Source organism: Camelus ferus, chromosome 15 (genome assembly GCF_009834535.1).
Source record: "Camelus ferus isolate YT-003-E chromosome 15, BCGSAC_Cfer_1.0, whole genome shotgun sequence".
NCBI lineage: Eukaryota > Metazoa > Chordata > Mammalia > Artiodactyla > Camelidae > Camelus > Camelus ferus.
Window position 1 is genome coordinate 10,153,371 of NC_045710.1, and position 13,954 is coordinate 10,167,324.

The 13,954-nt window shown below is 37.1% G+C and overlaps 1 protein-coding gene across 1 annotated transcript in view; it reads left to right on the forward strand.

Annotated features, from left to right (window-relative positions):
- DDX1 (DEAD-box helicase 1) overlaps positions 1-12,591 on the forward strand; it is a 31,414-nt gene extending 18,823 nt beyond the window's left edge. The window contains exons 15-26 of the mRNA XM_032497059.1: positions 629-727; positions 1,939-2,028; positions 2,760-2,948; positions 3,602-3,653; positions 5,228-5,374; positions 8,608-8,699; positions 9,980-10,052; positions 10,187-10,259; positions 10,343-10,385; positions 11,123-11,218; positions 11,497-11,617; positions 12,258-12,591. Of these exons, the coding sequence (XP_032352950.1) occupies positions 629-727; positions 1,939-2,028; positions 2,760-2,948; positions 3,602-3,653; positions 5,228-5,374; positions 8,608-8,699; positions 9,980-10,052; positions 10,187-10,259; positions 10,343-10,385; positions 11,123-11,218; positions 11,497-11,617; positions 12,258-12,388 (1,206 nt within the window). The 3' untranslated portion in view covers positions 12,389-12,591. The remainder of the gene's footprint in view (positions 1-628; positions 728-1,938; positions 2,029-2,759; positions 2,949-3,601; positions 3,654-5,227; positions 5,375-8,607; positions 8,700-9,979; positions 10,053-10,186; positions 10,260-10,342; positions 10,386-11,122; positions 11,219-11,496; positions 11,618-12,257) is intronic.
- Positions 12,592-13,954: the final 1,363 nt, after the last annotated feature.

Here is a 13,954-nt window from a genome sequence, read left to right on the forward strand (position 1 = left end):
GTTACATGAGATGATACATGCTTGTAAAACGTTAGCACAATGCACGTTCATTATCAGCACCTGACAAATAATAATAGTTGTTTTCCTGGATTAGTCAGGTCATCATCATTATTAATTATAACCAAACTTATCAAGCACCCCGGTACACTTGGCATCAAATCATTATGTGTCTCATCTTGTAATTATCACAACCATCTTGCAGAGCAGAAGGTATTACCCATTTCATCACCCACTTAAAAAATGAGAAAATTGAAACTAGAAGAGATTATTAAGTTGAGGTCACACAGATGGATAATGGTGCAGCTGGAATTTGAATCCTGGTTTAATTTCAGAGTTCCTATAAATTCACCTGATTTTTCACTTGGAAAACACAAATGTTACATATTAGACTGCATATAACAGTTAAAAATGTCAAAAACAGTTGCCAAAATCTTCACATTGATCTCAAACCAGATACAAGTTTAATAATACGGCATTATCTAGAATTCATCTTTTGCACTTTTAGAGTTGACTGTGACTACTTCAATATGCGTGTTTTTATTGTAAGCAGACCGTTGGTGGTTGTTATTTTAAGGTAATTGTAATAGTTCTTCAGTTTTCATTAGGTGCTCCTTTTTGATATTTCCAGGTAGATATAGTCGTTGGCACACCGGGAAGACTGGATGATTTGGTCTCGACTGGAAAACTGAACTTATCCCAAGTTAGATTCCTGGTCCTGGATGAAGCTGTATGTTGAAATATACTCATGCTTTTTTAAAAATAAAGTTTGCTTATGTTTTTGGAGATCAAATATGCAAAATGATGAAGAAAAAGTACAATTCAGTCAGGATCCTACGACCTAGAGAGAAACATTGTCACCAGTTTGGCATATTTTCATTCACTCCTTATATCTGTATGAACAGTATTTTTTTCACTGACGTATAGTTGATTTACAATGTTTCAGGTGTACAGCAGAGTGATTCAGTTATACATATATGTAAATTCTGTTTTATGTGGTTGCAATCAGGCTCTGTGGAACCTGGGAAACCTTTTTTGCTGTGGGGCATGAATATTTCATGTCATATTTGTAAACAGGTTTTTTTTTTAAACTTTTTTTTATTGAGTTATAGTCATTTTACAATGTTGTGTCAAATTCCAGTGTAGAACACAAATTTTCAGTTATACATGAACATACATATATTCATTGTCACATTTTTGTTAACAGGTTTTAAAGGCTGTCCAATGGTCCCTTATATACATACTTCGTGGCTCATTAACCACTTTAATTACTAGTTATGTAGGTTTGTTTATTACTGCAAACAGTTATCGTGCTGGTACATACTTGTTTTTACACAGTACAAATTGCATTAGTGTTTTTGAGGCTCTTGAGACATAGTTCCAAATTATTTTCAAGCTGAAGTCATTTTCAACACTGAAGGTTTTCGTTTTTTCATATTAAAATCTGGGATTTCAAAATTGTAGAATAGATAAACAAGATTATACTGTATAGCACAGGGAAATATATACAAGATCTTATGGTAGCCCACGGAGGAAAAAATGTGACAATGAATATATATATGTTCATGTATAACTGAAAAACTGTGCTGTATACTGGAATTTGATACAACATTGTAAAATGATTATAAATCAATACAAAATGGTAAAAAAAAATCATATCTGTAAGGAGATGTGATCAGAGCTGTTAACTCTTATATTCATTTTAGAATACCAGAGTATGGTTTTTGAGTTACTGTCAGCTTTTTCATATTGTAGTCAAATGGAATTTAAACTTGAATTTGTACCTTGTTCAATATCCAATAGAAAAAAATTATTTTGAAAATATGGAGATATGTATGTGAATGAATTAGTTTCCATATCTTAAGTTTTACATTTGATTTAGGAAAGAAAAATTTAGATACTGATTAAGAAGTCTTATACTTTTCTTTGCTTCTTGTGCAGGATGGCCTTCTTTCTCAAGGGTACTCTGATTTTATAAACAGGATTCACAATCAGATTCCTCAGATTACCTCTGACGGAAAAAGACTTCAGGTATAAAATAACTAATGCACGTTGAAATACATGTAGACAGTTGTTATGGATGCTCGCTTTTTTTTGTTTTACATTCACATTTTGTTTTAGGCTCCTCTGATTAAGTTAACTACTGTATGAAACATTTTCTTCATTACCTGATTAAATGGTACCCACAAAGGAAGCAGTCTTAGGAGCTGCTTTTAGAAATACAGGTGAAGGGAATTTGAAGAAATTACTTAGGTGTTTACAGAAGACTGTAAATAAAAGATTCTTAGTTTTTGTTTTTGTTTTTTTTTCCCTACAGAGCCTTCAGGGTTTATATTCTAGACTCTTTGAAGGAAAAATGCCTTGAGCTGTTAAAAAGCAGTTGTTTCCTTAGTAATTCTTAAAATATTACTCTCTCATTCTGTTTTCTTAGGAAGAATTAGAGAGGTAGAGGCTTGTAAGGGAAGGGGACAGGTAGTAACTTACGACTTAAGATTTTTAAAAGCCTTTCCATCCTACTTAGTTTCTGTAGGACCTTGAGGAGTAGATGGCGTGGTTTCTGTGGCAGTGAGAGGACGGAAGCTCAGAGAGACTAACCCGCCCAAAGTCACCCCCTAGTTGTTGCTCCAGAGTCAGGTAGCGCACGTGCCTTTAGATTCCAGGTTTAGCATAATTTGCGCCCCCCATCTGTATTTGTATGGTAGAATTATTATAAATTATAATAAACTAAAAGCTTATCTAAAGTTTGATTTTTCTGTTCTTAGGTGATTGTCTGCTCAGCCACTTTGCATTCTTTTGATGTGAAGAAACTGTCTGAGAAGATAATGCACTTTCCTACCTGGGTGGATTTGAAAGGAGAAGATTCTGTTCCAGATACTGTGCACCACGTTGTTGTGCCCGTGAATCCCAAAGCTGACAGACTCTGGGAGAGGCTTGGCAAAAACCACATTAGAGTAAGTACTTTATGACGTTAACAAATATTGTGTAGAAGTCGGCATTCATGAGCTAATTTAACCTTGGGCTCTTGGTGATGCTTGAAGCAACCAGATACTGTACCTTTAAGAAAAGAGAAGGCTGGCACATCGACCAGAAAACTTTAGGTCTGTAAGGTGTGGAATAAGCGATGCGCTCGTGCTTTACTTTTCTCTAAGTAAATAGGTTTACCCTCCCCCCCCACGCTCTATGTATGTGTGTGTCTACTTTCTGATACAGTGATTTCCATTTTTAGGAGTGTTTTAGACTCTTCTTAATGTGCCTTATTTTCCTAAAAATCAATTTCATGTGTCTGTCTTTTCATTTTTTTCCACTGCTGTTAGATTTACGTTAATATAATAATAAGGTTATGTTTATTGTAAATACACAATATGCCAAAAACTACCTTTGCGTTATTATTATTATTACATTTAAAATTAATTAGCTTTAGACCTACAGTTAATAAAAGGTTTTTCTGAATCAGAAGAATGATTTTGCCTGTCAGTTATAAAGACGTATGTATGGAATGCAGTCTAAAGTTAGATACAGTTCTTCCTTTAAAAAAAAAAAATACCTGTTCTGAATCATTACTTAACCGCTCCTCACCTCTTTTGTTACCTTTCCCTCTGGATAGACTGATGAGGTGCACACAAAAGATAACACAAGACCCGGTGCTAACAGTCCAGGTGAGTTAGAAGAATCAACAAAATGTGCTGAAAGATTTTGAAAATGAATTGATTTGTTTTTTGAATTTATGCCCTATCGACTCTTCGTGAAGGAACAGGAAATCTGAAAATAAAGAAATAAAAATAATGAAGAAATGGGGGAAAAGCTGATAGCAGTAAACTTAGAGGATTATCAATCACTGAATTGAAGGTATTAGTCTCCTGGGATCAAAATAAAATATTTTAGATTATAGAATTCTCATTTTCCTAGGAAACCAGCAAATTTCTCTGGTGACAAATTCTACATCGGCCCTGAATTCCAAGAGAAATGCCACCTAGAGGCTTCATATCTGAGAATTAAGTAACAAAGGGAAGTATCTTTAGCCACAGCTTTGTGAAAGATACAGAAAGGATCTTGAAATAGTTTACTGATTCTTCTTGTGTGATTAAGGAGACATAAATCTACCACTTTAACCATTTTGGTTCAGTGAAGGTGCTTCTGAGCAGAATTGAGCCAGTTTATTTAGGTACACAGTATTTCAAAGATACATGGAGACACATCCTGATACAGGAATAGTGCTTAGAACCTAGATTCCATCTTCAACCCATTAGGGCAGGTGTCTGATATCACACGTCTCAGGTGGATCACTGGCAAGGGTTAGACTGCATTTTTGTTCATGGTCGGATTCATTGGTAGGTTTTTGACAGGTCTCTGAAAGGTGAATTATCTGACGTTTTGGTTAAAGAGAGTACCTTTGAACTTAGTTTTATGTACAACTCCAGATTTATAAGGTGCGTGCTCACCTGGCCTTATTGTTGCCTTATTGTTGGGGAGGAGCAGAGACACTGGTAGACAAACTAATGTATCATCCCACCGTTTGGGACTGCATTTTATAAAATAACAGTTCTTACTGCTTCATATTATTTTTCCTTGTTAAAGTTTTGCTTAATTTTTACTACAATTAGAGAGACCTTAGGCTTGGTGGGTTACAGAATTAAAATTTTTTATTAGACAGCTGAGGAGTAACTGTAGCCCAGCTTCATGCTGGAAAATAGACATTTGGAGGATGGCAACTAAAAAAATTACTAACTAGGTTTGATGTAGAATTTTTATTTCACAGAGTGAATTGTGAATTGCCTGGTGTTTAGATTGATTCAGAAGGTACATTTACTATATTTTAAAGGGTTTAAAGTGATTGAGTAAACATTTATTGAGCGTTTAGGGAAGTTAATCCTTGGCGGAATATGATTAGTTCTCCATGAGAGGGAAGAGCAGAGTGTTGTGTGTGGGTGGGGGTCTGTGTGTGTGTACATGTACATTTTCCTTTACAAGAGGTATGGTGGTGGGTGTTTTGGTAGCCCATAAACTGGCATAAAAAACACTAAGAGAAATGAAAATAAATGGACAAGTGGATTATCTCCCCATTTCATCCTATCTTCTTATTTCTTGATTTTGTCTATAATACATGTATTAAAGTTGATTTTTTTTGGTGAGTTTAAGCAATAAGTCTATGATTGTAATTATGTGCATTTGTGACAGTTTAAGATTGAAATTCTGGTGGGTTTTTTTTTTTGTTGTTCTTGTGTTATTCAAGAGATGTGGTCTGAAGCTATTAAAATCCTGAAGGGGGAGTATGCTGTCCGAGCGATCAAGGAGCACAAGATGGATCAAGCAATTATTTTCTGTAGAACCAAAATCGACTGTGATAACTTGGAGCAGTATTTTATGCAACAAGGAGGAGGTAATGTTTCCTCACTTGAAATAAACTGTGTTTATTTCCTCACTTAATAGATTATTAATCTCACGTTGGTGCAGCATAGCGTACATGCCCAGAATGTAAAGCAGTGATGATGCATTGTAAGTATCTGTGCTTATCCAGTACTTTTCCATATGATAAGCCCTGGGAAAAACAATGAGGTAACTTTCCACACAGGGACAGTTTCATTACAGTGAAGGTGACTCGCAGCCTTCTAAGCCCTTATGTCATTTGGAAAAAGGGAAAGTTATTGATTAATGTTAAAATTCTAAGTGTAATCGTTAAATAATAGAATGTATGTCTTCTCAACCAACAAATGAGGAAAAAAACTTAATCTAAAAAAAGGTTAGAAAGGAAGAAGGGAACAATGAGAAAAAGCAAAACAGTTGCTGTAGAAACTGTAGAATAATACAGCTGGTGGAAAAATCTGAATATTTGAGTAAATGCTATAATACACATCAGTGGACTGAAGTCTTCTGATAAAGAGCCATCGTTGTTAGACTGGATAAAATCAGGCTGCATGCTGTTTACAAGAAACTTACCTGAAACCTGAGGACATGGAAAGGTTGAAAGGAAGGGGAATGAAAAAATATATAAATGTCTGCTAAAATATTAAGCAAAAGAAAGTTGGTCTAACTGTGTTAATAAGACATGCCATAGGCTTTAAGACAAAAATGTTACTAGAAATAAAAAGGGTTACTTTGTTAATAAAGTATTCAATCTACAATGAAGATATAATGCTTATAACCTTATGCTCCTTATAACATCAAATACATAAGCCAACCTGAAAAAAATGCTAGGTATAATCAGTCATTAGGGAAATGCAAAATAAAATGACAGTGTGTTACTACTGTACACTCATTAGAATGATTAGATTAAAAATACTTAAAACACCAAATTTTGGTGTGAGTGTGGAGAAACCAGAACTCTCGTACATTGTTGATGTACAATTACTTTGGTAAAAGGTCTTATAGTTTTTTTATAAAATTAAACATCCTATCTTGTGGTCTAGCAGTTCACCTCCTCTGAGTAGTGACCCAAGATAAGTGAAAACATACATTGAGAAAAGATGTCTGCAAGATGGTTATAGCAGCTTTATTTATAATGGCTCCAAACTGTATACTAAGTGGCCATTAATAGAAGAATGGCTAAACAAAATGCAAGGTATTTATACAATGGAATACTTGCTAGTCAGCACTGAAAAGGAATAGTCTGCTGACAGACTCAACTGTGGGTGAATCTCAGAAGCATACTGAATGAAAGAATTCTTACACCAGAGTATATACCATGTGATTTCATTTGTTGAAGTTCTAGAAGAGTCAAAACTAATCTGTAGTGGGAAAAAAAACCAGAACAGTGGCTGTTCCCAGGAGGGTGGGAGTGCAGATAACTGGGAAAGGGCATTGAAGGTACTTTGTGGATGATTTCTGTATCTTGATAGGGCTTCGGGCTATATAGGTGTACGCATTTGTCAAAACTCAGCAAATGTACACTAAAGATTTGTATATTTCCTTGTATGTAACTTCAGCTTCAACAGGAAAACAAAAAACCCTAAATTCTGCACTCTAGTTGGTGATATGCATGCTGAACTGTGTACTGATATCTGCAGTTTACATTGAAATGTATCAGAAATATGAGTTGATAGGACAGAGGGGTGGATAGATAGTTTGTGGTCAAGTACAGTAAATGTTAGTGGTAAAGTTTAGGTGGTGAGAATATAGCTGTTCATTGTTGGAAGTCTTTCTGTTCTGCTGTGTTGGAAAATATAATAAGTTAAAATATGTAAGGTAGAAACTGACAGAAGTACAAAGTAACAGACAAATTCTGCCATAGTGGGGAAGGCTTTAACACATCTCTTTTGGTAATTGATGTACATCAAGGAGCTAGAAAACTCAAAAAGGATATGGAAAATTTGAACAATTTAAAAAGTGTGAACTAATGGTCATATAAAACATGTTACATTGTTTATTATAGGGAATGGTTCAGTAACTTTTTTTTTCCCCCAGAGTCCTGGCAAACAGACTTGCTTGATTGTTTTAGTAATGGTGACTGTTTTGTAATAAATCTTTCTTCATTTCCATGTTGCTTTTGAATGGAGGAGTCGATTGTGTGGCTAGGAGTGCTGAAGGTCAAGCAGCAATGTCCTTCCTTCCTTGTACCTTCCTTCTTTGTGTATTCTGGTTACTTCTGCCTAGAAAACAAGTTTCCCAAACCATTATTGAAGCCAGAATAGCCTCATACGTCCCAGATTCCAGCACTTTACGGGAGGAGAATCTCTCCTCCACACATGCACCTCAACCAGGGACTAGGGGTGTCTGTGATGTTTTCTTAAGCCAGCTGACTCAGTTCAGGATGCAGTACGACCTTAGCTGTAAGCTTTTGGAGGTTCTAGTTAGTGATTTCTTTCTTCTGCATAATTAGTTTTTGGCTAGTCATTTTGGGTGGATGTCTTTCAAACTGTATCGTTTCCTTAAATTCTGAAGTGTGTTTTATGGAATCTAATGTACTGTGGAGAGTAGTTCAGTGGAGTAATTGTTATTTTGGGCTGTCTCATGATGGTGCCTGTTGAGGTCCTGTTGAGTTCTAGAAGGCCGTTGTTGGCTTTTACTCGGGTCCAGACTGCACTGTTTTTTATTACTGGATCTACTTGAAGAGTTTCTTTTTTAGGATTGGCTGCCACTGCACCTGCCTAGAAAACACCACTTCTCCATCCTTCCCGTTTGCTGCTTCTAATCTGCTTTGGCCAGGAAGCCACATGACTGAGTTGGCTTAGAAAACCTTGAGGAGAGCAAGCTTGTGGGCGTGGCCTTTTAGTCAGGGCATGAACTTCATAATGTCTAGTTTGGTTCTTCCAAGAACGATCTCTTTTGTTTACTTTTTGATTCTTCTTTACGTGGGATAGGTGAGGTCCCTGCTTTACACATGATATTTTTCTCTTACTGATGTATTTTGGTTGGCATATTGCTGTGTCTGCTCCTTCAGATTGGGAAAGGTTGCTTAAAATGTCCTTCAAAGCAAATCAGTTTTAATGCTCATGGAGTTCATTTTAATGACATTTCACCTATGACAGAAATTGTTAACCGTGCTCTGTGACAGGTTAGAGTATAGATTTCCGTAGAAGTATATGATACCACTGTAGTCTAAACGTTACTGATTTTTTGACATAGTCTCGGGCGTAATGTTTTCCAAGGTTAACTGTTAAATGTGCTGTTCACTAGGACCTGATAAAAAAGGACACCAGTTCTCATGTGTTTGTCTTCATGGCGACAGAAAGCCTCACGAGAGGAAGCAAAACTTGGAAAGGTTCAAGGTACTGATAACTGACTGACTGCATTTCCTTAATACTTAAAAGGGGAGCTGTATCTAGTTTTAATCAGTTCCAGTTAATATTATTAAAGCAATTCTTGTCCTAGGAATTTCAGAACATTTTGCCTCTGTTGGTGTGTCCTCATCACCACTGTAATGGTTAATTACACATTCTCTGTCGGAACAACACTGCTGTCATAAGAGTTTTCAACTTAAGTTTTAGTTTAAATCTTTCAGGTAGATATTTTTAGAAGAAGCATCACTGGATAGTTAAATCATGTCTGTGAGCCTTTTTTAAATTTAGTAGCTGGTTTTAATACCCATAGGAAACATAATTTACAGATTAGTTTAAGACAGGTATCAGACTATGGTTTTGTAGAATTAAATACATTTTGAGTTATTTGGGGTAGACTGTCCCAGTTATGTGCTTGCAGCCTGTGAGCAGGCTACATAGTTCTCCGTGTAGATGGGTAGGACTTGAGCCATTTTAGAATTCAAGGTCGGGAGCCTCCACCCACGAGCGTTCTCATCCGTCTGTCATAGCGGGTTTACTCCAGGGTGCAGTACACACACCCTTTCTCTCAGACCCATAATATGAAAAAAGGTGGGATGTACTAGGCTTAGGAACTTTGGATTATGTGTCCGTGCTGAGCATAATTGATGTGGTTGTTAAAGCATGGCACATGGCCTCATTTCAGCATGTGTCCCCCTTCTCTGTCCTGGGCTTTGTGTTGGACCAGGAGTCAGTGTGCCCTTCCCCACTTCAAATTGATAACTTTGCTGTGCCTTGGGGGCACAAATGACATCTGAAGGCTAATTTGTGTTTTCTTGGTAAAAGCATCAAGGGCCCACTCTCTTTAGGATTTTATCTGTTGTCACAAAAAGTATAACCTCGAGGTAAAATACGTAGTATTCTGAATTTATTTTAATGCAAGGATAAAAGTAATGCTTAATGTTTTTACATTTTGTTCTGTCTTTCTTTTGAATTACCAGTCAGGATTTCTAAAGATAAAGACACATTTTAGCAATGGTTTAATAACTTTGATGTAAGAAAAAAGAAAAGCAAAAATGAGTCACTGATTTATTCACCTTAAATGTCATGTTTTGGCCCTTTATATATAATTTAAAAATTAAGACTTGGTCCAGTGAATTATGAATGACTGGACCTCTGGTCTGATGGTACATTAGTTACTAGAGGTCTCATTTGGTGGGAAAGTGGCATTTGTGTTTATTTTTTAGCACACATACTAATAAATTCCGTCCTCTCCTCTCTCTTCTCTTTAGAAAGGAGATGTAAGATTCTTGATTTGCACAGATGTAGCCGCCAGAGGAATTGACATCCATGGTGTTCCTTATGGTAAAAAAAGTTTTTATGCTTGCAGTTTGAATTTTATGGAGTACATAAATATGTTTAAGATATTTAGAACATCAAATATATTTGAAAATTTCAGGAACTAATGCCAGTTGGTAATAAACTGTTTTTCTTTACAGTTATAAATGTTACCTTGCCTGATGAAAAGCAAAACTACGTCCATCGAATTGGCAGAGTGGGAAGAGCTGAGAGGTAGCCCTGTCATTTCCTTTTTCCTTTTTAAGCGTCTGTGCTTCAGGAGTAAAGTCTAATAAAGGCTTTTAAAAATCTTTCAGGATGGGTCTGGCTATTTCCCTGGTGGCAACAGAAAAGGAGAAGGTAACCTTTTCAGTGCTACATATATTCTTTGTTTGTGTTGTCATTTTAGATGTTGGAAGGAAAAGCAGTTTGATTTTTCTTTCACTGAATTCAGTTGCATATGGAATGTAAATGAACTTTTTAATGGCATCTTTTTCTCTATATTCATTGAATTGACGGCTAGTAGGGTGAAGTTTAGAAAGGAGAAAATACAAAGCACAATCTTCCCTAATAGCTTTAATATAATTGTTTTCACAGAAAAGCATTTAAACTCTCTGGCATCATGCCATGGTAGACATTTTATGGGAGAGAGGGTTAACTTATTATTTTGATATAAGTTGATATAATAATTTGATACAAATTTATAGAAGAGTTCCAAGAGTGAGGAACTCCCACAAACTCGTTGCCCAAACTAATTGTTCATTTTGCTTTTTGCTATTTCTTTATTATAATCTTACAGACAACACTTGAACCCTATTTTTGATACTAATCTTGATTTAGCATTCTCTAACATTTGCTTCTTTCTCCTTATTTTTACCTGAGAATTCCTTTCTGTAGTTGATGTCTGTTTTAGAAAAAGTGTTGGATTCCTGGCAAAAAGAACTCTTTCAGAAAACCTAGTCAGTGAGCTGCTGAATGGTGGTGGTAGCTGGGTGACATCCCATACCAGCAGTCTGTCTTAAAAAACTAATTGAGAACAAAGATATCTAGCATGTTTCAGTCTCCATACATATTAATGTTTTTTTTCTTTAATATAGGTTTGGTACCATGTATGTAGCAGCCGTGGAAAAGGGTGTTACAACACAAGACTCAAGGAAGATGGAGGCTGTACCATATGGTACAATGAGATGCAGGTGAGACTTACAAAAATCTTACTAAAGTTGGTAAAAATAGGCTGCATTTGTCTATTAAAGTTATGTATCAGCTTTTGTCTTTTTGTCAGTTAGGTAGTGAGTGACTGTGTTATTGTAGTTTATAAATTGTAGCTTGTGAGTTTATCACTTCAGAAATCTCACTTCCATTTATGCTAAGTATTATAGCCTTCCTGGTTTTATTTAATGCTGTTCAAATGCAGGGCTGTTAAAATGAAATTTTTATTTTAAAATGCTTTAATTTCCTCTCCCTGTCTTAGTTGCTGTCTGAGATAGAAGAACATCTGAACTGTACCATTTCTCAGGTTGAGCCGGATATAAAGGTACCTGTGGATGAATTTGATGGGAAAGTTACTTATGGTCAAAAAAGGACTATTGGTGGTAAGCACTGCATTACTTCTAATTCTGTTTTAAATGTGAGTCTGTTCTTTTTTGAGCTTTAGCTTAAGAAGAGAGCATTTCATTCCCTTACGTTAAGTGTGTATTTTTAGCATGTCAGTCACCCCTCCTTATTACCCCCATAGCACTCTGTCCATGCCCGTCTTGCCGCGTGTTTTGCTGTGTGATCTCTGGGTGAATGCAGGATGGCGGCCTCGCTGCTTCTCTTGAGGGGTTAATGTCATAAGAATAGTGGAACATCTGTGGAGTCATTAGGAAAGACAAGGAAAGTGGTCATTTTGAACGGTGGTAACCCAGGATGCTGCTTATTCCCTTTGCCTGCAGTACACTTAGCTCATTCCTGAAATTTTTTTTTAAGATTCAGGCTAAACTAGTGGTTTCTAAACCAAGGAGAAGAGGATCGGGGAGGGGATGGTACGGGTATTGGGACAGCTGTTCGTAAGGCCGTATCATTTATTTAACTGATGAAACATTTTTAAAGCTCGGGGCTCTGGAGATGACTTTCCCAGCAGTACCTTTCTGTTGCTGGAAACCCTGTTTAAGTTGATACAACTGAGCGAAAGTATTGCTGACACGTTATTTCAAGCACGTCACTTACGTTGCTTTCACCTGTGTGACGCAGGTGGAAACTATAAAGGCCACGTGGATGTTTTGGCACCTACAGTTCAAGAGTTGGCTGCCCTTGAAAAGGAGGCACAGACATCGTTCCTGCATCTTGGCTACCTTCCTAACCAGCTGTTCAGAACCTTCTGATTTTAACATACCCTGAATAAGATCTGAATAATGAAAGGCTGTAGTATTAAAACTCTAAATAGTCGTACTGCAGTACAAGCAGCAGTATTTATAGTAACTTAAGCTGTTAATGCAAACGCTTGCATGTCAGGAAACATCAGTCTTAGGAATTCTTCATAAACGGTGACCTAATGAAAATAATAAATTTGATGACTGTATTTTCACGAGAGTTTGTGTCTTACTTTAAAGTTATTTTATAGGTTTTCTTCTTCAAGAAAGCTCTGGGTTTGTGAGGTGAAGTTTATGGGTATGTGACTTTGGCACAGGACCTGAGTGGAACCTCTGGTGACTGCCCTGAGTAGGGTTTCCCCAGGAGGTGATCCTGAATGGAGACAGTCTCGAGGTAGTTGTGGTCACCTCGGTGTACGCTGAAGCTCAAGAAGAGCTGTAACAGGAAGAAAAACTTGGGGGATCCCGAGGTGGAAGGACCGCGGGGTCAGCTTGGAAGCCTGGAGTTGTTTAGGGCGTTAGAACGGGTTCTGTGTCTAGGGCTGGTGCCCGATTTGGTGATGGTGATGGCGAAGATCCGTCTCTGAAGGTTTACCTTCTTTTTAAGAACCTTTCCTTCCAGATGATACAAACCTATAAAGATAAAACTATTCTGGTGTCCCTCTTGGTCATACATTTAAATGCAGTTCTTTGAAATATGTTTCCCAAAAGACACTTGCCTGAAATACCAGAGGGAAAAGGGAAAATTTATATAGATACAGTTGTGATTTTGTGCCTTTTGACTCTTGGTTTATAAAGTAGTTTCTTGGGGAAAATTATTTTTGCCCTAGAGATTCTTTAAGAGCAAAGGCTATTATAATTTTAACCTCGTTTTAGCACTGAACTATTTTCTTCAAACAAAACTTTGAGTGGAATTCAGTATGTGAACATTGGGAAAATCATTACCTAGTCTGCCGAGTCATAGTTTGTGTGAAATGATTACGAGGGTACCATTCTGTCTCCTACAGGTAGACCACTTTCTCTGGAGATTTCCTAGAACTCCCATAACCAGTCTCAAAGCTGTGTGATGACAGCTCCTTGTAATGTTCATCCCCTTAATCTCTGCTTTGAAAATGAATTTTTAATGGACATAATGGCCAAGAAAAGACTTGAGATTTAGACCATTTAAGGCTGGAGCTGGGAGAGATCTTTCTGATCTTGTGCACGTTGTGGTTTATAGATGCAGAAGCTGAGTTTCGAGGAATACGTGTTCACAGGGCCTGGTTTGTAGAGCTGGAACCAGGACCTGGGTTTCCTGGTTTTGGCTTTTACTCTTTGCTCTCCCTTTGTCAGGTCAGAATGGGTAGGTCAGAGAGGAATGCTGCCTAGACTGTGGAAGGGGTTGTCTGATTTTTCTTCTTCAAAATACCATCCATCTGAAATTACTCAGGCAACAGAGTTTTTAAAAGAGGACGCTGCATGTAACCAGACCGAGGGAGGGGCTGCCTGGACACCTACTTTCATCGCTGTGCATCCTTACCCTTTACCCTGGGTCCCCACTTCCAGATGCCCATTCCTCAAGCCTCTGGATTAATGCTA